The sequence below is a fragment of the Squalius cephalus genome (assembly GCF_949319135.1).
Source record: "Squalius cephalus genome assembly, chromosome: 3".
Classification (NCBI taxonomy): Eukaryota; Metazoa; Chordata; class Actinopteri; order Cypriniformes; family Leuciscidae; genus Squalius; species Squalius cephalus.
The window spans coordinates 23,568,674-23,595,430 of NC_137124.1; the positions used below are offsets into that span (position 1 = coordinate 23,568,674).

Genomic DNA, 26,757 nt, shown 5'->3' on the forward strand with positions numbered 1-26,757 from the left:
TAAGAGTAAAGGCATGTATAATGTTACAAAAGATTTATAGTTTAAAGAAATGCTTTTCTTTCAAACTTTACATTCATCAAAGAATCGTGAAAACAATGTATTACGGTTTCCACCAAAAAATATTAAGCAGCAAAATGACATCTTATTATCATATTAGATTTCTTAAGGATCATGTGACACTGAAGACTGGAGTAACGGCTCCTGAGTATTCAGCTTTGCCATCACAGAAAACAGTTATTTTAATAATTGCAATAATGTAACAAATCGTAGTATTTCACAACATACAGTATACTGTTTTTACTGTACTTTTTATTTTTATGAAACGAAAATACTTTCAATATTTATTATATATATATATATATATATATATATATATATATATATATATATATATATATATATATATATATATATATATATATATATATATATTAGGGCTGTCAAACGATTAATCGCGATTAATCGCATCCAAAATAAAAGTTTACATAATATATGTGTGTGTACGTTGTATAATTATTTTCGATATATAAATACACACACATGCATGTATATATTTAAGAAATATTTGCATGTATATACTGTGTATATATATTTATATTATATATAATTTATATTATATATAAATATTTTATATATAAATAACACATTTTTCTTAAATATATACATGCATGTGTGTGTATTTATATATAGAAAATAATTATACACCGTACACACACATATATTATGTAAACACAAACTTTTATTTTGGATGCGATTAATCGCGATTAATCGTTTGACAGCCCTAATATATATATATATATATATATATATATATATATATATATATATATATCTTACCAACCACAAACCTTTTGAAGTGTAGTGTGCAAAAAACACAACGTACCTGGTTTGATGCTTTGTTGTCGTGCAGCAGCACGCTCCATGCTGTCTTTAACACAGTAGTACAGTTCCCGACACTTAACACAAAAAACACAGAAAGAGAGGTGAAGTGCAGTAATTGAGACTTAATTACACTAGAAACAATACTGAAACAATGCATAATCTGTGAATTGAGAGTGAGAGGGGATGTGTGTACTACAGTATGCCTTTGCATTGATGTTCGTCTCACCTTCTTGGTGTAGAACTTGTTAAGCTGTGTCTCTTGGCCGTTCCTCCTCCACAGACACAAAACTTTGGTCTTGGGACAGTAGGTCATATTAATGAGCTTCTCATACCACCAGCGCTCATAGACTGTGCCAATGTTACTGCGCAAGACGATGCAGTCGTCACACACCTAAACGCACACGAGGAAGAGGAAAGAAGGACTGAATGCTCATTTACAATATATTTTCATGCAGACAAGTTAAATAGAATAAAAAAGGAGGCATGCAGACACACAAAACTCCTACCTCCATGAAAAATATGTCACCAGTTGTATCAGTCCCAGCATGCACAACAAATGTCTGCTTCTTAATGTGCCGGCTTCCACTTGGCCTGAGGGAAAGCTCTCGGCCACTCTGCAGCAAAACACACAATCTGTCAATCACTCATAACCTGATCATAATATGTTCGGCTACTGGCTTACATGCAACAGCTGCAACTTTTCATCTGACCGGCTCTTACCAAATTTGCAAGGCGGTCCAGGACTTCATTGACCTCCTGACTGTGTGTGAGGCCGATGTGAGATTTCCCCATAAGACGCCGTACCTTCTTCCTGATGTCATTTTTACTGACCTAGATAAATGGAGCAGTAATAGTTCGAGTACATGACTGAACAAAAGTTTGGGGTCAGCAAGCTATTTCATGTTTTTGAAACAAGTCTCTTATGCCCAACCAAGGCTGCATTTATTTGGTCAAAAATACAGTAATATTGTGAAACATTATTACAATTCAAAATGTATTTTATTCCTATGATGGAAAAGCAGAATTTTCAGCAGCCATTACTCCCAGTCTTCAATGTCACACGATTATACAGACATCATTGCTGATTTGAAACTTTTCTTATTTTTTATCAATGTTGAAAACAATTATGCTGCTTGATATTATAGTAGAAATCATGTACTCTTTGTTCAGGATTCTTTGATGAAAAGAAAGAAACATTTTTACAGGGACTTTTGATCAAATTAATGCGTCCTTGGTGAAGTTTTTATTTCTTTACAACAACAAAAAAATCTATAAATCTATACATACATTGTTAAAACGCCATCAAAACTACAATAAAAATTTGATTCAAAAGTAGTCATTCGGTTGAATAAAAGCATTGATTTCTTACCCCAAACTGTTCACTAATATCCGTATTGATTCAAGTATATTCGAAGGAATGAGAGTGAGTGTTTGTGTATACCTTCATCATAAGCATGTAGGCGATCATGTTGTGCAGGAGAGTGGACAGCAGTCTGTCCTCATCGTCCTCCAGTCTCTTGCGGTCATGATCTCCCAGAGACAGATATCTGATAGACCACAGCACAGTCATGTTTGGACAGCGTAATCAAAATACAACAGCACAGTTTACATCTGAATCCTAGCATGACCAAAAAGCTAATTCAAACCATTGCAAAATGTTGTCATTTTACAGAGTGGAACATATGAAAAACATTCAAGCAGTGTCAGATGGGTGTAATTAGCTTGAAAGCATGTGAACAACCAGTATGCATTGTGCTTTCATTGAGATACTGTATGTATACTTTTCAAATCAGACAATTCTGAATGCTGAAATTCATGTTGGGCTAGCTTTTATACCTATTTTGTGTTGTTTTTATTGCTTTCGAATCAGTGTGAACACTTACAGAACACACTAACCTGTCAATCATTTCTTGTGGTCCCTGATCCATCCCCATTCCTTCCCGTTCCAACATTACGGCATCCAAGTAGGCATCCTCCCAGAACTGCACCTGATCCCACAGAGTAGAGCGCTCCTTACCTACACATACACACACATTTTAACTCTTAACTTGAATAAAACAATATTTCAGCTCAATTCAACATGACAGCTTGAACATTTATTAAGGTAAACGTCAGATGTTCAAAACCATAAAGTTATAAAACTAAAATGATTTGGATATTACACTAAAAACCCTACAAAAATGAACACACAGATAGTTCAAGCAAAGCCAAAGCAACTACACAGCATGCTGTAATAAATAGAGCTTGTTATCAAACCTTATCAAATTAATTTTAACACAGAGTTAACACACGCCTCCATACATCTGCTTATTGTTTCAGCTTTCACATACTCTCAAGCAGCTTTTATCACCCCTCAATTTCACACAAACACATTCAATTACAAAACAAAATTGGCTTGTCTGATCTGTCTGGTTTGTGTATTTTAATTCTCTTATCAAATTTCAGGTACAAGCACCATAAATGTACCATACATTCATGCAAAATTGCAAATAATACCATGCACACACCAATACATTCAAATATTTATAATAAAACAAACAAACAAACAAACAAACAAACACCCTACATGCTCCATACAAGGCTTAAACACACAGTCATAGTATGGATGTGAGGGAAGGCACGTAGTGTCTAATACTACAATCCCAAAATACACACATCCAAAATGTCAAAGGTCACAGTTTATCCATACTCAGAGAAAAGGTTTCCATGGCAGCATCCTCCAGTTGGTCCCAAACTGAGCTTTTATCTCGCCCTTCGTGGCATTAAATGGAGGAGAAAAAAGAAAAGAGGAGAGAGAGGGAAAAAGAGGAGGCCGCAGTACAGGAGGCAAAGAAAGTGTTAGAGTATTAGAAGCAAAGCTGTGTGCTGTAAGGGATATTCAAACCAATAATACATCACATGCTGGTTAATACAGGGACTTATTTGGAACAAATTAACAGAGAAGCTGTAGTGGTCAGTATGTAAGCATGGTTTACAGAATTAACTGTTGCAAACAGAATCTAGACAGTAATAAAGGATTGTTCTGTGCAGCGGACATGTTTTTAGAAATTTTTAAACATTAAGATTATGGAAAGCAAACAGGACAACTTTTGGAAATACCTCATAATTCTGAATTAACATGGATATTGGAAAATACACCAGAGCTGATTACTAAAGCAGTGAGTAAGGACATGGAAGAAGAAAAGAAAAAAAAAAAAGTGCGAGAACAAACAAAATGAATGAAAGGAAATGAATGCTGAATGGATTAAGGAGGAAGATTAACTCTTACCCAGCAGCCCCTCACACAGGTAGATCCTCATGCTAACATCCTCAAGGGGCGGTGCTGGTGCTCCCTTATTGACACTAACAGGTCCCTTCACTCCTGGCTTCAGCATATGGGTCTTGCCCTATATGAGAAACAACCGTTTAAATGTTTTGGTAAGAAATTCATGTTTTTATTCAGCAAAGACACATTTATTTGATCAGCCATTGGACAGCAGTATATTTAAACAAATATTCAAATATGTATTTCACATATTCATTATTTTATTTGTTGCCACATGGTCGGTCGAAATTTTTTGGATTTGTAATTTTGGACATTACACAATGTTAACCTGACAAGCCAGACCCACATCTAGATGTTGGGTCTGGGAACACACCATTGGCAGGGCTCAAATGGGCGGGATAAACGGTTGTCTTTCAAATTCCCTCTGCACGCAATAGGATAGTGCTACAACCAACCAGAGCGTTTTCCCACCAGCGGAGCTAGCTGATAGACCGTATCCGGTCGCCAAAACTCTGAACACATCTCCCTTTTTTGAATGACTTCAGTGCCGTTCTTTGTTCTTTTCTCAAAGAAAAGCTTAACTTCAAGTCTTCCAGAGTCACGGCCGAAGCCGATTCGAAAGACCACTGTTCGCCAGCAGCAGCAGCCATCTTCTTTGTTTTCAAGTAGCAGGGAATTCACGCGGAACCGTCACAACTCTGCCGTCATTATGTTAAGCCCGCCCACTGACTCTATACACAATGTGATTGGCCTGACTAGAGTTTGGTTTTTCCAGCTCGCAAGCCAACGGAGTGTTGCTAGACGACACTGGCTGCAGAATAAAATTGGCTGCCGCTAGGGTGCGTCTAGATTTCTAGGCTAACACAATGTAACTTATTTTGGGCAAAATTTAAAAAATTTATATAATAAGCGAGTACATGATGAATCCATCTTCCAAACCGTGTTTTTGCCTCATCATAAATGACTACGGTATGCCTATATTTTACACCAGCAGCAGCTGTGTGACTCGTCATATCCATAAACAGAGAGAAGTAGTTCCGCAATTCTTGTTCTTCCACAAGACTCATGCAGTTTTGACATAGTGAGGATGACTGCAACTAAGCCTGTGGATATGGATATGAAAGAGATGCTCACAAACACAGAGCTGGTCGCAGGGTTGGTCTCAATCTCGCTGTCAGACAGTGTGCCACGGGACAGGTTGAGATGTTGAGCATGTCTTCCCGTCTGGCCATCTCCAGCTGTGCTGCTCAGGTCGCTGTCCGCACCCAGTGTTTCACCTGAGCTGTTACTCACCTACAGATCCAAAGTCAGAGATCAGCAATAGTACAGCAAACAAGAGAGATTTTATGACTTCTTAAAGGGAAAAAAATGTACTATATGTATATATATATATATATATATATATATATATATGTGCTATGCATAAGTTTAGACACCCATACTAAAGTTGACTAAAAAGAGGAATAAAAAAATCATCTTTTGGAAACTGAACTTAATGCCTTAATTTAAAAAATTAGGAAAAATCCAACCTTTAAGGACACCAATTTTCTTTGTGAATGAATAATGTATCGTAAATAAATAAATGTTCTTCCTTAAAATACAGGGTGCATAAGTTTGGACACCCCTATGTTAAATTCCCATAGAGTCAGGCAGATTTTTATTTTTAAGTATTTTTTTTAATTTTTTTTTTAGGATACTATGCATCCTGATAAAGTTCCCTTGGCCTTTGGAATTAAAATAGCCCCACATCATCACATAGCCTTCACCATACCTAGAGATTGGCATGGTTTTATTTCAGTTAGCCTAATAGCTAGTTTGATTTGCATTGAGAGATGATCTTATGGAAAGTACTCCATGCCAATCTCTAGGTATGGTGAAGGCTATGTGATGATGTGGGGCTATTTTAATTCCAAAGGCCAAGGGAACTTTATCAGGATGCATAGTATCCTAAAAATAAAATAAAATAAAAAATACTTAAAAATTATTCATTCACAAAGAAAATTGGTGTCCTTAAAGGTTGGATTTTTCCTAATTTTTTAAATTAAGGCATTAAGTTCAATTTTCAAAAGATGATTTTTTATTCCTCTTTTTAGTCAACTTTAGCATGGGTGTCTAAACTTATGCATAGCACTGTATATAAAAAATCTGTATGATTTTTTTTTTTTGGTGAAACAAAATAAATTAAAATTTCTTTTTTTTACACTACTGTTCCAATGTTTTGGGTTGGTATGATTTTTTTTTTTTAAAGAAGTCTTTTACGCTCACCAAGGCTACATTTATTTGAGTAAAGAGTAAATCATGACACATTTTTAAGTGAACTATCCATGAGCACAAAGAGAAAGTAAAAAACTTGTCTACAACGCAAGAAGAAAGAAAGAAAGAAAGAAAGAAAGAAAGAAAGAAAGAAAGAAAGAAAGAAAGAAAGAAAGAAAGAAAGAAAGAAAGAAAGAAAGAAAGAACAAGACTGTAAAAGCTGTAAGAGAACTGTCAGTGGGAACTACATATAATTTGGATATACAGATTGAGTTTTGGCCGTCTCAGTATTGGCCGTGCCCTACCACTGTGCTAGCCTCTGAGTCCTGACTGTTGCTTCTCGTCAGAGCAGGAGGCTCGGAGCTCGCCAGGGACTCTGTATCACTCTTCTGGAGAAGGGATAAGGGAACATACATGAAATAGTATGCATAGGTATATTTCCATGCATTCAACTTCAAAATAAAATCAAACAGTCGATTTATATTGTGATATTAGGTTAACACCAACCTGTGAACCAGACGTCACACTGAGGCCACTGTCAGCACTGATCTGTGATTTCTTTTCATCAGTGTCTCCACCTTCTAGACGCTGTTTTGCTCCATCGGCCCCTGTAGGAAACATACAATCAGCTTTTCCATCCATTAACTCTCTGCTCTGCATTCTGGGACATCACATGACTAACAGTGAGCTGAAGCCATCTCTGTTCTACAGAGCGACATGAAAGTTATCGGTTTCATCGTAGGGAATAATGCCATTTCAGCCAGCTGCCACTCATTAGACTATGCTGAGCAGACAGACAGACACAAATAATGCTTGGGGTCATATTGGGGAAACTCACAGAAGCACATCAGCTGACAGTGGGCCAGATCAGTTCACACACAGGAATGCTAGACAAAAGCAGTCACACATGCAGGCAAACACAGTCAACTAATCGAACAGGAGGAAGCTTCAGATGCTACTAGCGCACTCACTGCTTCTTAAATGAAGAAACCTATATTGTGCTTGCAAACCCCAACTTGGTTACAACTGATTACGCTGTACGAGGCATCAAGACCAAAAAAATAATACTTAAGCTGTACTCTAAATCTTCCACTGTAAAATTAGCCAAGCGAAACAGAATGCATGTGATCTTTGAAACTCTTTTAATACTCGACTGAAACAAGTAACTGAAATCTGACATGATTGTAGTTTATCTCACATCTCATACTTGCATCAAAATATAGTAAGTATAAGTAAAATGATGTGGAAAACCAAAGACAATGTATGCCTGTGTTCAGTGTCAATCATTGAGAAGTAACTGTAAATAAAATATAAACAATACTAATCTCCTCAAAAATAACCTGATTACCATTTATTTATACCACCTGATAAGAATTAAAAATAAACCAAATGTGGTAACTCAAAAAAATCTAAGTACATGTGAGATAAATCTACTCAATCATGGTTGAAAAATATGAATGCTTTAAAGAAATGACAAGTTGCCAAGTAAAACACAGAGCAAACCAGTCAAGAGTAGGAATGGGCATGAGTACCTGAGTACTGGGAAGTGATAGCATTGATTAATAATTATTTTGTGATTGGTTAAAACAGAATATCAGGTGGTACTTTGCAGTGTGATTGCTTTGATTGGAAGGCACCTATACACAGAGTCTTGACTTTCAGTCTGCGTGAGCAACGGCGCTTAGAACGCTGTGTATTCACAGGAACGCATTCTAGCCCAGGGGTCAAGAACTATTTTAAATGAGTAAAAAATAAATAAAAAAATACTCAAATCATAAAAACACTGAGTGAGACGTTAAAAAAAAACACTAAGACGCGATATAATTGCAAAAAAGACTTTCTGACACAAGTACTCAATATCTGTCAAGTACTCAAGAAGTCAAATAAACCAAAATGCACATCCCTAGTCAAGAGTCAGATTTGCACACTAAGAAATATTGGCCCAAATATTGATTCCATTTCAATATGTACAGGGCTTATTTTATACCTCAAAATTGACTTTGGATGGATCGCCATTTTAACTTTGCATCTATATACCCATGTACCGTATATATACCTTCCTTGACAAAATGTTTGGGCCACATGTTTAAATGGCCTTTTTGAGAAGTAGTTGAGTATTTGGGGGCAGATTCTGTTTCTACCCACAATAGAAAGTGGTTTAAGGGAAGAGGACTGGTGCAGGTAGAAGGACAGATTCCCTGTTTTGCAGTTCTGCAAAGGAAAGTCTAATTGGGTGCTTAGGGAAGTGATCTTACTCTGTTCTTTTTCCAAAGCTTTTTGCTTTCTGTTATCCTGGTGCTTGCTCCACAATTCTACCCAAGATGCATTGCAAGCAAGGAGAGAAAGACAGAGAGAGAATCAGAGAGCCGGTTGAATTGTCAGATATGGAGGATGAGCTGTTTTTAAGAGAAAAATAATAATAATAAAAAAACAATAAATAAAACTGATCAAGTGTAAAGTCTCATTTTCAAAATGTAAGGATGTTTTGCAATGTCCGCATAGCAATATGCAATCTAAATGAAGGATCTGATGTCTTGTAAAACCATCCAATCATTTAAATCTAGTGGGGTCCCATTACGGGTCCCATTACAAAACATCCTAAGCTATGCAACCCTGTTCCTGAAGAGCCAAAATGATGGATTTCACAAAAAATCTGCCTCATGTCTTGGTTTTCTTTCCCCATTCTTGTCATCCATAATGGGCAATGGCTCTCCAAGGTGAGGGTGGATGGTCTGGGAGGTGCAAAAGGCATGAGATGAGAACGACAAATCAGCCTCACAGCTGGTGAGTGAAATGAGGTGTAGCAAAAGCAGGGCGTGCAGTCTCAAAGACATTCCGTAGAATTGCAGGTGCATTATTACCGAAGGACAAACAAGGCAAGGTAATGAGGGTTGGGGTTTGGAGAGGGGGTGGTGGACGATCCCCTGTACACAGACCCAGATATGACCGCCAATCAGAGGCCTGGGCCTAAAAATCCACAAGCCACTCCAGGTGTTTCAAATGGAAGCAGGTGTCTGCGGTTAGCTTTAGGGATCATCATAGGACTGTTAACAGGGGAAACAACAGCTCAGGACCCTTTTATAGAGAGTAGTGGTACAGTCCAAGACCTTCACCGTCCCACTATTTCACTCTCGGCTACATAGAGTCTTTCACTAACATGCATCTAATGGATTTAAGGTGAGTCAGGACTGGCAAACAGGATTTGAAAAAACACACGCTGAACATTCCGGAAGTTGTCTACGTAAATTAGGTTCGTATGCATCACAATATTCCAGTAATGTGTCTACACCAACCAATGCCCCCTTAAAATATTTGTTGGCTCCAAAAGCTACAGAACTGCAGAAGTTGTCAATGATTCTGGAAGGATCACTCATACTATAATGTATGAGTTCATTCAAAAATGAAATTCTGTCATTATTTACTTATCCTCAAGTCGTTGCAAATCTGTGTGACTTTATTTCTTCTGTGGAACAGAAAAGTAGATTTTTTTTTTGTCTATACATTAAAAGGTCAGTTGGGTCAATGTTTTGAACACCACTGACTTTTAAAATATCTTTTCTTTTTTTGTTCTGCAGAAGAAAGTCAGTCATACAGGTTTGGAATGGCATGAGGATGAGTAACTGATGACAGAATTAACATTTTCAGGTGAGGGAACACTTGAGCCATTGTAGTTCTTAAGTTTTGGCACAAAGTCAGTGTAGACAGTTAATGAAATAGAGGAAGCGGCCCTAAGGGACACGTGGCCCCCAGAGAGCTCAGGGAACATAACAAGCAGCGAGAAGGGGGGGGCATGCAATGAGGACTGCTGTTTACACACCAATAGAGGCAATAAAATTCTCTTCGTTCAGACTCCGTGTATCAAACTGCCGTGGCGATTTCCCAGAGGAGGGTGGTGGCAATTGTATACGGGGTACCAGGAGCACGCCTGCCGCCCTGGCGCTCTCCATTCGGCCTGATGGGCTCTCCTTACTGCCTGGGCTGTTAATCCCCTCTGTGGGGCTCCGTTTCCGCTTGTCTAGGTCTGTGAGCCACAAGCGGGCACAGAGGAAATAGAGCAGGGAAATAGAAAGAAGAGGAAATAGCAAAGACACATGGAGACAAAGGGATAGAAGTAAAATTTAAAGGTAGGTTACAGGTGATTTCTCTAAACAAATATGGAAAAAAGGCTGAAACCCAAGATTATGTAAATAGCTTGTAGAGTGACTGACACCAAGCTGCAAATGGCTGTGAAGAAGAGGAACAAGAACCTTCTAGAAAGTGGAAACTCTTTGTGTTGTTATATATCTATTGGTCTGACTGCAGGCAGAAACCACGTTTAATGCTAAACATTAAGATTTTTGCTTAATTTTGACATTCAAATGAAGGTTACCTTTGGTTTGGTAGTGGGTGCGCGCTATCTCTAGCAGACTGAAGACGCTGGCCATGCCTCCTAGGCCAGCATTAGTGTAAGAGTGCTCCAAACTGGACACTGTGCACTTTAATAGGTCCAACATGCCTTTGTACACTTTCCTGCTTATCTCCTATACGTATAGGTACACAAAAAGATATAATAAGCAAAACATGAGTAAAAAAATTGAGTTTTGCTTTAGCTCAGCATCAACTTGTTTGACTCGTCATTTCTAACTCACCACATCTCTTATAACTTCCTGCTGAGCGTCTTCCTCTGATTGGACAGCACGGTTGAGTTTACTCAGCACAAAGACACGCAGCTGTTCGTTCTCTAGCAGGCGGCGTACCTTCTTCATGTTGAGCCAGCCCACACCCTGCCCATCGAGCACGCTCTGGACCACCTCCTTAAGAAACTGCTGGTTCTCACTGCACAGCATAAAAGACCAGGTTTAATGGAGCAAGAGCCACATATTCACTTCATAGGCACTCAAAAGAAACTGCTCATATCCTGGGATTTTCACGCACAACCATTTCTAGGGTTGGTCCAAAAATAGAGAAAATATCCAGTGAGTGGTAAGTATGGTTGATCTCAATCCAATAGAGCAACTTTGGGATGGGGTGGATTGGGAGATTCGCATCATGGACGTGCAGCCGATAAATCTGCAGCAACTGCGTGATGCTATCATGTCAATATGGACCAAAATCTCTGAGTAATGTTTCCAGCACCTGGTTGAATCTATGCCACGAAGATTTAAGAAAGTTCTTAAGGTATACCTAGTAAAGTGGCACGTGAGTGTACATACACTACCATTCATTTATTCATTCAGTTACGCATTTAACTGATCAAAAGTGTCAATGATGTTTATGATGTTAAAAATATTTCTATTTCAAATAAATGATGTTCTTTTGAACTTACGGTCACACTTTAGATTAGGGTCCAGTTCTCACAATTAACTATGACCTTCCCTTCAATATACTCCTAATTACTGCTTATTAATACTTAGTAAGGTAGTTGTCAAGTTTTTATGTATTGGGTAGGATTAAGGGATGTAGAATAAGGTCATGCAGAATAAGGCCATGCAGAATAAGGCATTAATATGTGCTTTATGCACTAATATACAGCCAATATCCTAGTTATATGAATGCTAATAAGCAACAAGTTAATAGTGTTGAATTGAAGCCTAAACTAAAGTGTTACCGAACTTTCTATTCATCAAAGAATCCTGAAAAAACATTTATCATAATTACCCCCTACCATAAGTATGGTAGCACTACTCTTATAACTTTTTTCATTTGGATTAATCACATCTGCTTGTATTTGTCTAATTTGCAAGATGTTTTGGATAATAGTGCATAAATGAAGAAATATGCAGTACCTGGTGTTGTTGGCTCTACCCTGAGGAGATGGAGACTCTCTCTTGACGGTGGGGCTGTGCTTAATAACAGAGGATTTCTGATCTACCAGCGCTCTGGGAGCTCGTGCCCCTATAACAGAACATTCACTTTGTGAGACTGGACATAGACCTTACATGTATGTATGTATGCCTGTCACATGGAACCTGCTTCCATGTGTCAATACCCACCCATCCACCAACCTACCCCCCCACACACACACACACACGCACACACGCACACGCGCACACACACACAAAAGAGTGAATTCATTTTAAATCTTTAGTTAAAAATTCACATTTCACTTGAAAACACACATCTAAAATCACCACAGCAGAAACACAATGACTACAGCATTAAGACACACAATGCAGTCTAAGGCCCCCACACAGATGTTTTAATCTTGTGTCTGGTAATAGTATAGAATCAATATAAGTAAAGGACAACACACACACACAGCTTTTAACTTGAAACTTGCAGATATTCTTTTGCACCTCAGTATTTTGGACACTGCAGTATGGGGGTATTACATGACTAATGACGCTAACGTTGACAGCGGGCGACTCAAGGACTGGAGCAGTAAGGAGAGCTACAGTACAGGAGCAATGACGCTGGTTGGTGCAAACACACACATACAAGCAAAGAACAGATTGAGAAAAATGAGTGGAAGAATGTGTGAGTGAGAAACAGACTGGATGGCAACAAGAAACAACACAATAAAAAGAATGAAATAAGCCCTCTCAGTTTAGATGATCATACAACACACACTTCCTATAGCTGTGAGTGTACGACAACAGCACATACACTAACACACACAAATCAATTCAGAGTGTGTGTCTATCCAGCCTCTGTGCATAGATCTGAAGATTCACATGCATAAAGCACAGCCAGTGCATTGATGGCTTGTGCTACATATAAGGGCATTAAAAGACGGCCATGTTCACACACATTTCACACTGCGTGGCAGATTACATGTTAGATTGGGCCAGGAAATATTTTTAGACAAGACTAACAAGCCACACAATGAAGTATGAATAACTATATGCTATTACAAACTTGCCAAAGATGCATTTCGAAACAATTTATAGGAGTAAAACCAAATGCATGAATTATGTGTTGAAGCCTGCTAGGAGGATCAGTCATTTATTGTTATTTAATGAGATAAACTATCTATGCTGAATATCCAGTGGACAGCTAATCATTCACGTGGCTCAGTGCACTGCGGCTCTACTGTGACAAGCTGCATTACACCTCATAATATATCATATAACTAGTATATGTCCTTTATATATATTCTACGGTTCAAAAGTTTGAGGCCAGTAAGGATGCATTAAATTAATCAAATGTAACCGTATGGTTAACATTTATAATGTTACAAAATAAATGTCTTTCTTTCTTTCTTATCATCAAAATATCCTGAAAATGTCAAACAGTTTCCACAAAAATATTAATCTGCGTTTTCAAAGTGTTTTCAACAATGACAATAAAAAATATTTGAGTTTCCTGAATGATTTCTGGAAGATCTAAAATGAAGATTTCTGAAAATTCATCTTTGCCATCACAGGAATTCATAAAAAAAAAAAAAAAATAGTAACTGTAAATTGTAATAATTTTTGGGTAACACTTTATTTTAGTGTCCTTGATACATTTTACATGTAGTTTCTATAGTAATTACTATACATTATGCATAATTACATGCAACTAACCCTAAACCAAACCTTATCCAAACCCTAGTAATCACATGTAGTTAATTAATATTACACGGTATTTAAATGTATAATTACACTGTAACAAGGACACCTTGAGATAAACTAAACATTTCTGTAATAAACTGTAATATTAAATTATAATCTTATTGTAATTATTACTAACTTGCAATAAGTTACTCTAGATTGTAATATTTCACAATATTACTATATTTACTGTATTTAAATATACTGTATTTATTGCATTTTTGATTAAATAAATACAGCCTTGGTGAGCATAAGAGACTTACAAACCCCAAACTATAATGTACCGTCAATAGGTTATTATCGTGCGATAAAGACCAGTTAATTGCAAATTTTTTCATAAAATTAGCACATTCATTTTCAAAAAAAATAAAATACGGTCAAAGTAGCCATTTTCTGCTTATTCTGCATAGATTACAGATCTGCACATTCTGGACATTCCCTCAAAAAACATCACAAGATACTTTTTAAGCAGTATCACAGCAATATCGTGAATACTTTAAGGCTTTTCCTTCACTATCTGGTCATATACTGTATATATGATCCTATAGTCTGATCCTAAGTCTCACAGACATCATCAGTCTCTCTATATGACATAACAGCAGTCCTATTCTACAGGCCCAGTCCATCAACAGAAGACATGATGCATGTGAACAAAAGAGTCAAACGGTAACAATCACAGTGACTGACATCCAACAAAAGGTGACAGTCGAAGGTGAGGAATGAGGAAGCAATGGTGGAACAGGATGCTGGGAGATGTAGCTGACTGGCTTTGGAGAAGCATGCAGCTCACGCAGCAAAGGGCGGAACCCACCTTCTCCGCTCCCCGGGCCGATCTCTGTTACAATCTCCATAAGAGAATTTAGCCCAAATACTGGACACAGAAGCCAGAATTAGTGCAGGGGGTCAAAGAGGGGACAGAGAACAAAACCGGCCCAGACAGAACCAGTCCAAACATCAACCCACAACCACAAGCGTCGAACACATGTACATATAACAACAGAGAAAACCAGCAGAGAGCATGGAATATGAAGGAGAGAGAGAGAGAGAAATAAGAGAAAGGCAGAATTCAGAAAAAGATAAGTATTTTAGTTGAGCATTCCAGACTTACATTTAGTCAGAATATCTTGTGATTTGGAAGGTCTTGATTAACTATGATTACATGTGATTAATGAAAGAATGAAGCAGTTCTACAAAACTCCATTCATAAAACGAGCAAAAACTATTGGATATAATAAACAGAATTATTCATATTAGATATTAATATTAGAATTTAATAATATAATGTTTCAGCCATAAATAACTGCTTAGTGCTTTTAAAAACATGTAACGTGAGATTAATTTAATAAATAATTAAAACAAATTTGAAAGTCAGCATGCAATGAAAATCTAATTTGTAAATGCATGTTCTACATATTACAGTGAATAAATAATTTATGCCTATGTTTCTTTTTTTTTGTCATAACCTGTCATAACCTGATCTTTCTGTGAAAACAACATCTCTCTAATAATTTAGTCCACAATAAACCGCAAGCTTGCATTCATCAAGTGCAATGTCCATACCTCCAAAAAAGTTACAGGAAAAAAAGGCTAAGAGCACATTCTTCAAATTGGCACGATGTAACTGTTAGAGGGATTGTTTGTTCAATAGAGACACTAGAGATGGCCATTTGTTGTTCCTCTGTTTTGACAGTGAAAAGGGGTATGTGTGTGTTCACTGAACATTAAAAGAAAAAATAAATCATTACCAGTCGACATACTAGCTGGAATGCAGTGTGGTTTAGTCTCCTGCAGGGCTTTATTGGTTTTCTCCTGTACCCGGCTCTAAAAGCAGCATTGCTATTCTCTGCTGTAAGCTGCACACTTTCTGTGCATACAAGCTACAATCCTTGACATACCATCGATTTATTTTAAAACACCACAACCACCAGACTTCAAAGTCTCCTTTACCGAGACTTTGGTGGAAATTCACCATCCAAGTTTAGTGGAAACTACATTTCAGTTCTGTACCTGACCAGAGCTTGAAATGTACTGAGCGACTGCACTTCTCCCATTGTGGTTTTGTTATCTTCAATTCACCCAGGGAGCTCAGGTGGAATTGAAATGGAACAGACCTCAACTCTGTTTCCAATTGTGGTGACACACATAAAAGGAAAGATCACTTCAAAAACACACCGCACACAACACAAGGAGCAATCAAAAATCGTATCATTCCGATGCTACAGAAAAATCTTTTCTGTATAGAAAGAAAAATGTTTTGAAATGCAACTATGAGCTGGCTGTTGTCTACTAAAAAGTGTGCCACCATTAAAATGTTCATTACCAACAATCACAGAGTAGGAACGGAGGAAAGGAGGAAAGGAATAGCGGATATATGTGACCACATATATATCCCCCATCTTAGAGGTTCCAAACTGCTGTCCCATGTGATTTTATTTTCCAACCCTGAAATAGCAGACATTATCAGTTCATGACAAGTGCTGTTTGGTGTTTAGTTCAGATTCAAGGGTGTAAAAGGAAGCATCAAGGACAGGAGTTAGAAACCAATGCAAGTCTGTCAGTCAGGTTCAGAGTGAGAAAAGTGGGCAGAGTTTCTCGTTCTCAGAGTTTCTCAGGACTCATAGGGTCTATATTACTATAAACAGCAATTTGTTTTCTCATTAGGGCAAACTACAGATATGAAACATACCAGGACTTTCAGGACTGTCATCACCATCGTCTGAGCAACACAAACATCATCCAAAATAATAAACAAACAGAAAATAAAGTCAACAATAACAACAAGATCAATAAAAAAAGAATCTTGGTTGCTAGCTTAGAAAGTGACTTTATGCCTACGCTAGCTAGGGCTGGAACAACGCGTCAACGTAATTAACGTTGATTAATTTACGCTGATTACGTAAATTAGTCGATTTGCGTGGAGCGACGATTTGTTGCACTGTTAATGTTCCTCAATGATAGCAGCTGCTACTCGGGACATGCTGAAAATCAGCCGTTATTACTAAAATATCGAAAGTGAAGGAATTTTTTAAACAGAGACCAAATCAATTCTGTAAAATTGAAATGGCCAACCACAGCAGCACAACTTTTATGCAAGAGCATCTGAAAAGAAAACATCCCGGGGCTCTCCTACCTCAAAACAACGAGACGGCAGCTTAAGTGTTTGGACTATTATAATAAATTTTACACAGCACTAGAATAGGGCTGCCAGTCCCATTTTTTTGTGCTTTATACGGCTGCGTTTACACAGCATTCAGTTTTATACAAATAGTGTGAGACGTGCGGCTCAAACGTAGCCTACTCTCTGCAACCGGTTACAAAGCATTTAACGCTATTGTTGTTTATTTAAAATATGTAATTGATGAACTCACGCCTCGATTGGACTCGTTTAATTTATTAACGTGCTGTCAATCGTTGTAAAACTTGACGGTTTTATGGACACCGCCATGCTTGATACTGGTGCTATGGTTACCGCTACGGTACTCTGGATGCGACAAAGCAGCCATTGCAAATCCATTTGTCCTTCCTATGAGAAGAAGTATCACAAGTGCTTGAAGAACGTCATAAATAGAACGATCAGTTTACTGTTGTGTCGCGTCGACAACATCACTGATTATATGTTGATCTTTTGTCGCCGCACATTCCTCCGAAAAGAGGAGCCATGATACTCGTCACTTTCAGGGCAGCAACACAGGATAACACTTGGGTTGGGGAAAAGAAATCAGGTAACATTCCCACAAACCTTCATCTGTGTCCTCTGTTAAATCTAAATTAAAATATTCTTTAAATGAAATACATAAAACAAATTATAAAGGAAGAAGAGAACAAAAGTGGAAAAATGAAAACTAGTCAACTTAAGTAAATAAGTATTTCCTTACTTTTTAACAGATGAGGTTGGAGTCTTTCTATACCTAATGCCTGTACTAAACAGACTTATCTCATTCACAAAAAAACTCTTTAAAGTACAGATTTTTAAAATGAATTATTATTGTCTAATTCTATAACTACTTTGACATGTACTTATTTGACCCTTATTTGACTCATAAATAACTTCAGTGGAGTTAATATACAAGTTCAGACTAATTGGAGTGATTCAAGCATTAGTTACACTGCCTTAGAAAAGACAAAAGGGTTTGGAGAGAAGAAGAGGAAGAAGATAACTGGACTAGACTGGAGGAATGAGACAGGGCGAGCATATGGGTGGATGAACAGGAAGGTCACATGGAGAGATCCGAGGGGATGTGTGTACCTTTGAGGCTGGGGAACGGTGTGTTCTTCTCTCGAGCTTTATTAGGCAGAGCCAGACTGGAGAGACTGAAACTGGTGCCGTGGTTTTTGTACAGGTTACCTGCACATACGCGATTCAGGAGAAATGTACAACAGGGAATCACACGTTTGTGTGTAATCGAGTTGTAAAAATAGCAGAAATTTAGTCCAGTGTCCTAGTTAGTCTTCAGTTAAAGCCAATATGCTACTGAAGATACTATTTATTATAAATATACATTTTTATTACTGTTCAAAGGTTTGGGATCGGTAAGATGTTTTCATGTTTATGAAAGAAGGCTCATAAACTAATCAAATCTGCATTTATTTGTATACAGTATTGTATTAATACAACGTAAAATACCTGTTTTCTATTTGAATATTTTTAAATGTAATTTAGTCCTATGATGACAAAGCTGAATTTTCAGCAACCATTACTCCAGTTTTCAGTGTCACATGATCCTTCAGTAATCACGTCATAAAATACTGAATAAAAGTATACATTTCTTTTATATGAAATAAATCGTACAGATACCACACTTTTGAACAGTAGGATGCCATGTAACCTTCACATACATCTCAATAATTTTTACGTTTGTTGTTTAAGTTCTTCTTTCAAGACAAAAGTCAAGTCAGAAATTCAAGCAAATATCTTCAAAAAACATTTATGTTCATTTGCGTTTGAAGTATTTTTATGTCCAATTTTGCAACGGGAGCATGAGCTACTAAGGAATGAATAGAGGTGATGCTAAGCTGGCCACTCACTGGCGAAGGACATGAGTCCCCCGAAGCCATCATTACTATTGTTGGAGATGGTGGAGTTCGGAGAGCTATTTCTGGAGTCTCCCTCCCCGTCAGATTCACCCGGAAGCTTCAGACTGCTGGGTCTCAATGGACGTGATGGCCTAAACACACACACACACACACACACACACACACACACACACACACACACACACACACACACACAATTTAGGATTTTGAGTGCTGGTCTGTGCAACTGAGATAACAATTCTGTGTGTTTGTGTAGGACTATTAACAAATACATACTTGTTGCCATTAAGATTCTGATTGAATCGTGGTGTGTAACTCTCCTCCTGCTCATCTGCTTCTGCATCTTCTTCTGTAGGGAAGCCGTACTGGGGTTCAAAATAGGGATTATCATACTCGCGCTTCTTATTGCCTGGGTCAACAGGCACCGGATCAAGGGTGGGTCTTGTAAAAGGTGGAGCACCCAATCCTGGGACAGAGTTCTGGATGGGCACACTTGTTGTCACCTCTACATCAACAGGTTCCTTCTGCTCCTGCACAAAGAAACACACACACTTTAGGTATCACACCATATGAGGCTTTGCGCTAGATTCAGATAACACATGTAGTTTAAGCACTGACATGGTTGACTCCCTGTATGACTGTACTGGGGCTGGAACTGGCCGTGGTGCTGGAGCTGGACCGCAGCGGCTGGCTGTCCGCTGCCTCTAGGGGACCCTCTGGCTCTGGGTCACCGCTCTCCCCCTTAAACTCCTGGACGTCATGGATCTCTACCTCATTTGCATCTCCCAGTGCAGCATGGGTCAGGGGGTCAACATCTAAAGAGCAAATGGAACAATTATGAGGCTGAACTTCTCAACAGTTCTGAGTTTAATCAAGATTTAGCTCTATAAAGTGATAAATAAGGTAAGATAAAGAGTCTATGGTTAGGAAAGAGACTAATAATGGAGAAGCTAACTTGGTGTGTCCCCCTGTATGTCCCCTTTGATCATCTCGTTCACAAAATCTCCAAGAGATGAGTAGGAAGAGCTGGAGTCATCATATGCTTCACTGTCACTACCACTGAAATAAATAGTAAACAATAACAAATAAATCAAATTTAATAAAGTCAAAAACATTTTGAACACAAAAATCTATTTATGTAAAAAATGTATGTAAAGTTTGGTCTTTTCAACCTGTCATCTGTTGGGTCTGAATCATTGGTCTCATCCTGCAGGGGTCCACTCAATGCCTCTGCCAGACGAGAGTTTCCATCGTACACACGGTAGAATACTGGCTGTAACTGATGGGCGTACCACTTAGGCTTATCGCCTATTAGAGAAGGGTCGTACACATCTGAAATACACACAGTAATACTGACTACACACATAGTGGGAAACACATAATGGACAGTCTTTACAGTGAAACTGTACATGCAGTTAAGTTTAAAGCTGCCTTTACACTGCTTAGGAGAAGTTACAACTGAAGATGGGGCTGCGTGGAGTTGTCACCCTCTGCAGATGTAAGATTGGATTTGATTTTTTGCAAAGATGAGAATCATCAATCATTTCTAACTTTATGATAAAGACCCGTTACATCTAGAATGGGCAGATATGAATAAAGTCATAATTAATTATTTAAATTATTTAACATTTACAATGTTTAACATTTGCCACAAGGGGGCAAAGTGTGACAGTCAAATCTGGAGGTCAAAGAAAAGGCAGCTTTCAGGTATATCTATGTCTCTTACTGTTATGAATCCTTTGGAAAGCCAGGTTGGTGGGGTTGAGAGCCCACTCTCCATAGTACTCCACCGCTTGGGTGTGGGAGAGCTTTTCGGTGAATCCACTCCGCCGCGGGCGAGAGGCTAGGAAAGACGTGGCCTGGAACGCGACCACAGGACGGGGGAAAAGGCGCAGAGTGCGTGTGTGCATCTGAAACCCTTGTAGAACATTTGGAGAGTTGAAGAATCTCACCATCGCCACCCTAACGACAAGATCAAAATCATGTACATTATGGGGCAGAACAGAACAAATATTTTATGAGAAATTTTTTTTGGCTTGTTTTAAATGTATTTCATGCAACAAAAACAATGGGTTTTATTCACTAATAACTGCATTGATTATCTGTATAATACACACAGAAGAAGTTCTCTCCAAAAAAATCTGATTCACAACGCATGCAAGTGCACATAAATTTGTTCAAAGCATCATTGCAATGTTAATGAATTTGGAGTACTCTAAATGAGGGACAGCATGCCTACGTTTAGTCATTTACATAAAATGCGGCTAAATCACTTCCATTTAAGGAGTTTCCGCACAAACACGCTCTCGCCTGACAGGACACGCAGCAAGATCCTCAAGCAATGCCAAGTGTGCAGTCCTCAAAGAATTCCATCTTAACATGTTTATGAGGCCACCAAGGGTATATGATTTTGCGCATGTGTGCTTTCAGTTGTTTGAACATTTTACATAAATTCAGGATACATGTTAGCACGAAAGCTATTGATAAATCATAATTTAAATTCAAGCATTCACAGTTAGTGAATGAGACTGACTGTATACGAATATTTGAAATTCTAAATACATGTTATGGCTTTTGGACCTTTATATGTTAGGAAAAAAATCATTTTCTAGATCCATTTGGTACCTCAAATGGCACTAAAATGACAGTATTAACATAGAAACGCCGGTCAATCCCATCCCGTTAGATAGAGTAGGCTATACAATAATTCATACCTTGTGGCAACATCAACTGAGTCTACATCATTGCCGTAGATGAGCGGGTTGAACTCAGTGGAGGAGGGGGAGGCTTTGTCACGACCAGGGGGCAACAAAGACATCTCCTGTCCATCCTGAAACTTCTCCAGATTCAGTATAGGCTGTGTGTTCAGACTCATGCTAGCCAGAGCCTGTATGGAGGAATTGATGACAGAGCAAGAGAGAGAGGTGGAGGAGGAATATGGATACAGGAGAGATCAATTTAACAATGAATCCTGACAGGGAAGATTGAAGTAAGAGCACTATCGCCTCAGGCAATCATGCCTCACATTGTAGGCCTACATTTATTATCTTCTGAATGGCAAAGGTGAAACCAAAGTCAATGTTTTTATTTAAATAAGATTATACAAAATTAGATTAAAGGGATAGTTCACCCAAAAATGAACATTCTGTCATCATTTACACACTTCCAACCCCAGAATCTTTTAATATCTATTTAATTTAGGCTGTCATTTACATATATACACTGATAAACGCACATACATAGAGCACATCAAATATGGTGCTTGAAACATAAAAACAAACCTCACTGGTTCTTACAGAAGCTCAAATGTGCTTGCATGACACACAAGAAAAAAACCTCATTGGTTCTCACACGTCAAACAAGCACATTTTAGCTTTGGTTTACCATATTTGGTGTGCTCTATGTATGTGCATAGATCAATGTTTATATGTGAGTAAAAGCCTAAATGAAATCTTTTCATTATATAAAGTGATCGTGTCTCCTGAATATTCATACGGATTACTTTTCCAACGTCTTTATGAAACTGAAGCATCAATGTTTTGGTGGAATTAATGCAGGGGCAGAATTCTCTCATATTTCAATGAAAATTTCTTTATTTGTGTTTTGAATATGGATGAGTCTTTTATGTTTGCAATGGCATGAGAGTGAGTAACTGATGACAGAACTTTCATTTTTGGGTGAACTTATCCTTTAAAGTTCTGAAAATGTTACAGAGGGATGAGAGAGAAAGCAATTGCCTGAAACGACTGTGCTGCATAAAAAATGTAATCAAATAGTCAAAATGTTAGAGGGAAGGGTGCGGTCATAACATAGAGCCATTAACAAAGCACTCTGGGAATTCTGCCATTGCTCACTCAATGCCTCTCAGCTGGCATTCCATCAGACCCTGCGTTTGCCACGCCATTTGACCAAACCAATCGCATCATCTGCTCCTGCTACTTACAAAGATTTTTTGCTTTGGGTTAATGAGCATAATGTAAGTGAGAAGTTGCATTGGAACATGCTCAAGCCAAACATAGTGCTATGAGAAACGGGGGCTTCTGTATCAGACCTTCATCACACAGAGAGAAGTGGAGGAAGAGTGCAGAGAGTTAGAGGCTATGGAGGCAAACACAGTCACAAGTGTGTGAGTTTCTGAGTGTGTTTATTCAAAGGGTGTGGAATAAAGAAGTATCTGTATGGCTTCAATATTTGTTAAGGTTACTGAGAGTGTGTGCGTATAGGTCTACGACTGTTGATGACAGGGGGAGACACAGGAGTTATTTTTCCGTGCACATTCAAAATGCAAAGATTTGTGAACCTTGGAATCGGAGGCGAAGATCTGCTTTTGGGTGATCACAGTCAACCTTACCAGACACTGAAGGACACAAGAAAACATGGAGGCAATGTCACATGACTACCTGTCACTGAGAACGTTTAGGAAATCATGTGACCAAAGGTGAGCGGAGACAATTCAAGGAAGGAGATAAAACACAGAGACAAATAGAGAAAAATTGAAGACAAAACACACCATTAACTGGACAGTATGAGTGTACACAGAAAACCAGTGGGTTATGAAGTGGAAAGGGAAGCAGATCTCAAACAAACTTGTCAATGGAGAATGTGTACAAAACTTAAATCATATTTGGTAGGTGCTAGTCAAGATAAAATGGTATTCTCAACCTATTTTACTTTTACTTCATTAATGTGATGAAGGTTTTTGTTTTAGGAGTGAAACAGGATTTTCAATGAACAAAAAGCAAAACAGGATACTCTTTTTGGTGATGTCACCCCAACCCCAAGCGAACAGAGTGAATTTTGATTTTATGTTGATGTTAAGGATGTTACATAAAAATGTCCCTAAAATCTGAAGCTCGATTGAGTGAGAAATAGAACCGAAAGACAGTGACAAGAAAAATATAAATTTCCATATTGGCTCATAGAGTTCTTGAACCACTGTGTGTCTCCATTTTTTTCCCTCCATGACAGGGCACTACTGTACGTCTCTAAACCACTGAAAAAAAAAAAAGGTTTTAAAACCATCATGATCTGAAAATGAGGATCTGATTAATGGTGATTCATAATGGCGAATGAAGAGTCATGACTCACGATCTGTGAGACGCAACTGATGATTCAGTGTATTGACTATTTTGGCTTGAGATATTACAATGACAGCATGATTGATGCAAGATGAAACAAAATGGTAAATCAATTTGTCTGAGAAATTCTGCTGCAGACTAACAAACACAAAGACAACAGATTGTGGTCAAATTAAATGCGTCTCTATTAAAGAGACATGAGGAAGGACAGAGTTTGTCAGTGTATCACAATGATCGATGACAAAACAGTGAAATGTTAATGGGGTTTGATTAAGCTCAGAGGTGCCCAGAATCAGGTCAGAAGCTCTAGATAAGGGTCTATGTGGGATTGTAAAGGGTTAAGCGAGAGAACTAGAACCATTATCGAGTCTATAGATGGGGAAACTCAAAACTTATTACCTCCAAGAGCTGGAACAAAAAAGGGGGAGAATATACAGTCATTAAAATACATAAGTGATCAACTAAAAGATGAATTGGTAAACAAACTTTAGGAACATCAGAAAATGTCTAATTTTGTCTGCATTTGGCTTCAAATGATAGTTTAAAAATATCTGTGCATTGTCAGCTTTCTCCTTGGTTTAATTGCACTATTGTAATTAGTCATGTTTACAGCAGCTGCTAGATGACAGTATAATTACTATGCATTGCTTCTAGAATCTAGTTAGTGTTCACTTCAGATTCACAGTTAATGGTAGGGCTCCTTAGAGAGATGAGAACATCTGGTTCATTTACCTGCTTCAAGTGTTTCTTCAGCTCAGAGGCCTCGGGTTCAGGAAGGGGAGGGAGCAATTCAGCATTGCTTGGAGCAATGACCTGCAGGGATAAAGATATACAACCCACATAAGCCCGTTATATACACAATTTACAACATGTTAGAATCCACAAACCCCTGTCTGGGTAGTTTCAGATCGTGTAAATAGTCAATATACCTTGTTGCAGTCCAGATCCACTAACCAAACGTCATCAGGCATCTTAAAATCAGTCTTGTACAGGAAGAAACTGGCGGGCACACCAATGACATATGGAGTGGGTGCTAGCAGGAGCTAGAAAAAAAGAGATGTTTTTGACAGATATAAAGAGAGCTTCATTGTTTATACACCAACTGCACAAAAAAGATGTCATGTTACCTGTTCTGCGGAGGCCATGCAGGTGGGTAACAGTGGAATGACAGGAAACATGTACTCAAGGGGGTAAATCATTGCAACAAACGCCATGACACTCATTGAGAGGGCGTTATAATCTCGGGACTGCAGTACCACCTACAGACAGCAGAGGGTGAGAGGAAGTCCCCTTGTCACTATCAGGTGACCCACATAGACAAAATGAAGACTAGATCCGCATGAAACAGCAGATCTACAGACAACCATTAACCTAATCAATGACACAGCAATAGTGTATATTTCAAAAGCTGTATTTTATAAATGTTGTTGCTCTCAAGTGTCAGCCTGTCCAATACTCTTGGTAAATACAGCATAAAAGATTTAAAAAAATTTACATCAGTACCTCTCACTATGCATGCTCGACTATCATATTAAACTCAAAACTTAAAGGATATTTGTGAGACAATAAGTGCCAAAAATACAACAAGCTCAGAAGAAAATTTAGAATTACACTACTCCAGTTTAAAATAGCAATGCACTGTGAAAATTCAGTTCAATACCGTGATCAAAGTTGGTAATCATACTAATTTTGTATTAAAATAAAATTAATGAAAAAACATTTCAACTGCTACAAATGAATTTATATTAATTGTATATATGCCAGTATTGTATAGATCAGTGGTTCCCAAACTTGCATGTACCCCCTGAGGCATTTAACATCCTTCTGCGTACCCCCATCCAAGTGTGTTGAGGTGCTCGGTCCAATCCACTTTCAACAGTGTTTTTCAAAATACGAATACTGCACCTTTAAATTAATTTTCCAGTGCATTGTTACCTTTACAAATACCCTTATAAAATAAAGAATGTTTTAAATAAAAAAATGTTTAATAGAGAGATATGCAATGATGGTAACACAAAGCGATACATTTAAATATTAAACTTAAACCACCAGTAGGTGGCGTAAGTCACTGTCTTGATGAGTTAGTCATCATCAAGTCGTTCATTCATTCAGTAACGAAGCAAGTGGCTGTATTTATAAATGGGTCACTGAACCATTGACTCTCACGATTCGTTCAAAACCACTGATTCTTTCATGAAACTCCGCTGTTCGCCTTCAGTTCAGCTGTGGCTTTTGTTGGAACTATTATTTTGTGGCAAAATAGAGCAAACAATACTGACTGTTTAAAATGTACATAACTTAATACTACCCTTCTGTTTGTTGAACTGCTGTATAAAATCAATGTCACATTTGCAATCGTGTGGATATTCAGAAAAAAAAATTGCATTCTGCTCATATAATATACTATCAACATTAAAAACAAGAACTCACACAAGGTATGTTTTTGCATTGAAGAGAGTTTGAGTCTTAAATTTATCTCTATGCACAGCCTGTGTCTATATTTGTTTCTTATGCTAGTAAGTGCTAAAACCCCACTTATACAAAGGTGCATTGTCGAGAATGGCAGTAATGTAGTGCGGCTTTCTAAGGCAGCATACTCTTCATCATATGCGCACTGCTTGTGTGGATGCAGTCAGTTTTGACAGCAAAAGATGAGGTAATTTGATTGGATGTCATGTATTTGACCTTTTACGGCATTTTGCCTGTTAGAAATAGATGCTCGGTTTTAATG

At 38.0% G+C, this 26,757-nt stretch overlaps 1 protein-coding gene across 30 annotated transcripts in view; it reads right to left on the bottom strand.

The window, feature by feature from the left end:
• Nucleotides 1-26,757, bottom strand: part of madd (MAP-kinase activating death domain) — a 58,447-nt gene that overhangs the window by 8,578 nt on the left and 23,112 nt on the right. For 3 of the 30 annotated variants that reach the window (XM_079866969.1, XM_079866983.1, XM_079866961.1), the window contains exons 6-34: nt 25,154-25,285; nt 24,956-25,069; nt 24,759-24,839; nt 23,249-23,305; nt 21,663-21,835; nt 20,675-20,910; nt 20,121-20,280; nt 19,904-20,007; nt 19,567-19,763; nt 19,225-19,478; nt 18,940-19,079; nt 18,161-18,259; nt 14,726-14,785; nt 12,166-12,274; nt 11,029-11,215; nt 10,770-10,920; nt 10,218-10,421; nt 8,656-8,712; nt 6,908-7,008; nt 6,706-6,789; nt 5,282-5,440; nt 4,151-4,268; nt 3,572-3,634; nt 2,779-2,899; nt 2,324-2,429; nt 1,603-1,713; nt 1,389-1,496; nt 1,109-1,273; nt 884-956 (exon numbers count right to left, since the gene is read on the bottom strand). In XM_079866969.1, the coding sequence (XP_079723095.1) occupies nt 884-956; nt 1,109-1,273; nt 1,389-1,496; nt 1,603-1,713; nt 2,324-2,429; nt 2,779-2,899; nt 3,572-3,634; nt 4,151-4,268; nt 5,282-5,440; nt 6,706-6,789; nt 6,908-7,008; nt 8,656-8,712; nt 10,218-10,421; nt 10,770-10,920; nt 11,029-11,215; nt 12,166-12,274; nt 14,726-14,785; nt 18,161-18,259; nt 18,940-19,079; nt 19,225-19,478; nt 19,567-19,763; nt 19,904-20,007; nt 20,121-20,280; nt 20,675-20,910; nt 21,663-21,835; nt 23,249-23,305; nt 24,759-24,839; nt 24,956-25,069; nt 25,154-25,285 (3,724 nt within the window). Of the gene's footprint in view, nt 1-883; nt 957-1,108; nt 1,274-1,388; nt 1,497-1,602; nt 1,714-2,323; nt 2,430-2,778; nt 2,900-3,571; nt 3,635-4,150; nt 4,269-5,281; nt 5,441-6,705; nt 6,790-6,907; nt 7,009-8,655; nt 8,713-10,217; nt 10,422-10,769; nt 10,921-11,028; nt 11,216-12,165; nt 12,275-14,725; nt 14,786-16,600; nt 16,631-18,160; nt 18,260-18,939; nt 19,080-19,224; nt 19,479-19,566; nt 19,764-19,903; nt 20,008-20,120; nt 20,281-20,674; nt 20,911-21,662; nt 21,836-23,248; nt 23,306-24,758; nt 24,840-24,955; nt 25,070-25,153; nt 25,286-26,757 lie in introns of all 30 variants that reach the window. The other 27 variants (XM_079866970.1, XM_079866990.1, XM_079866988.1 and 24 more) reach the window with 15 other exon arrangements.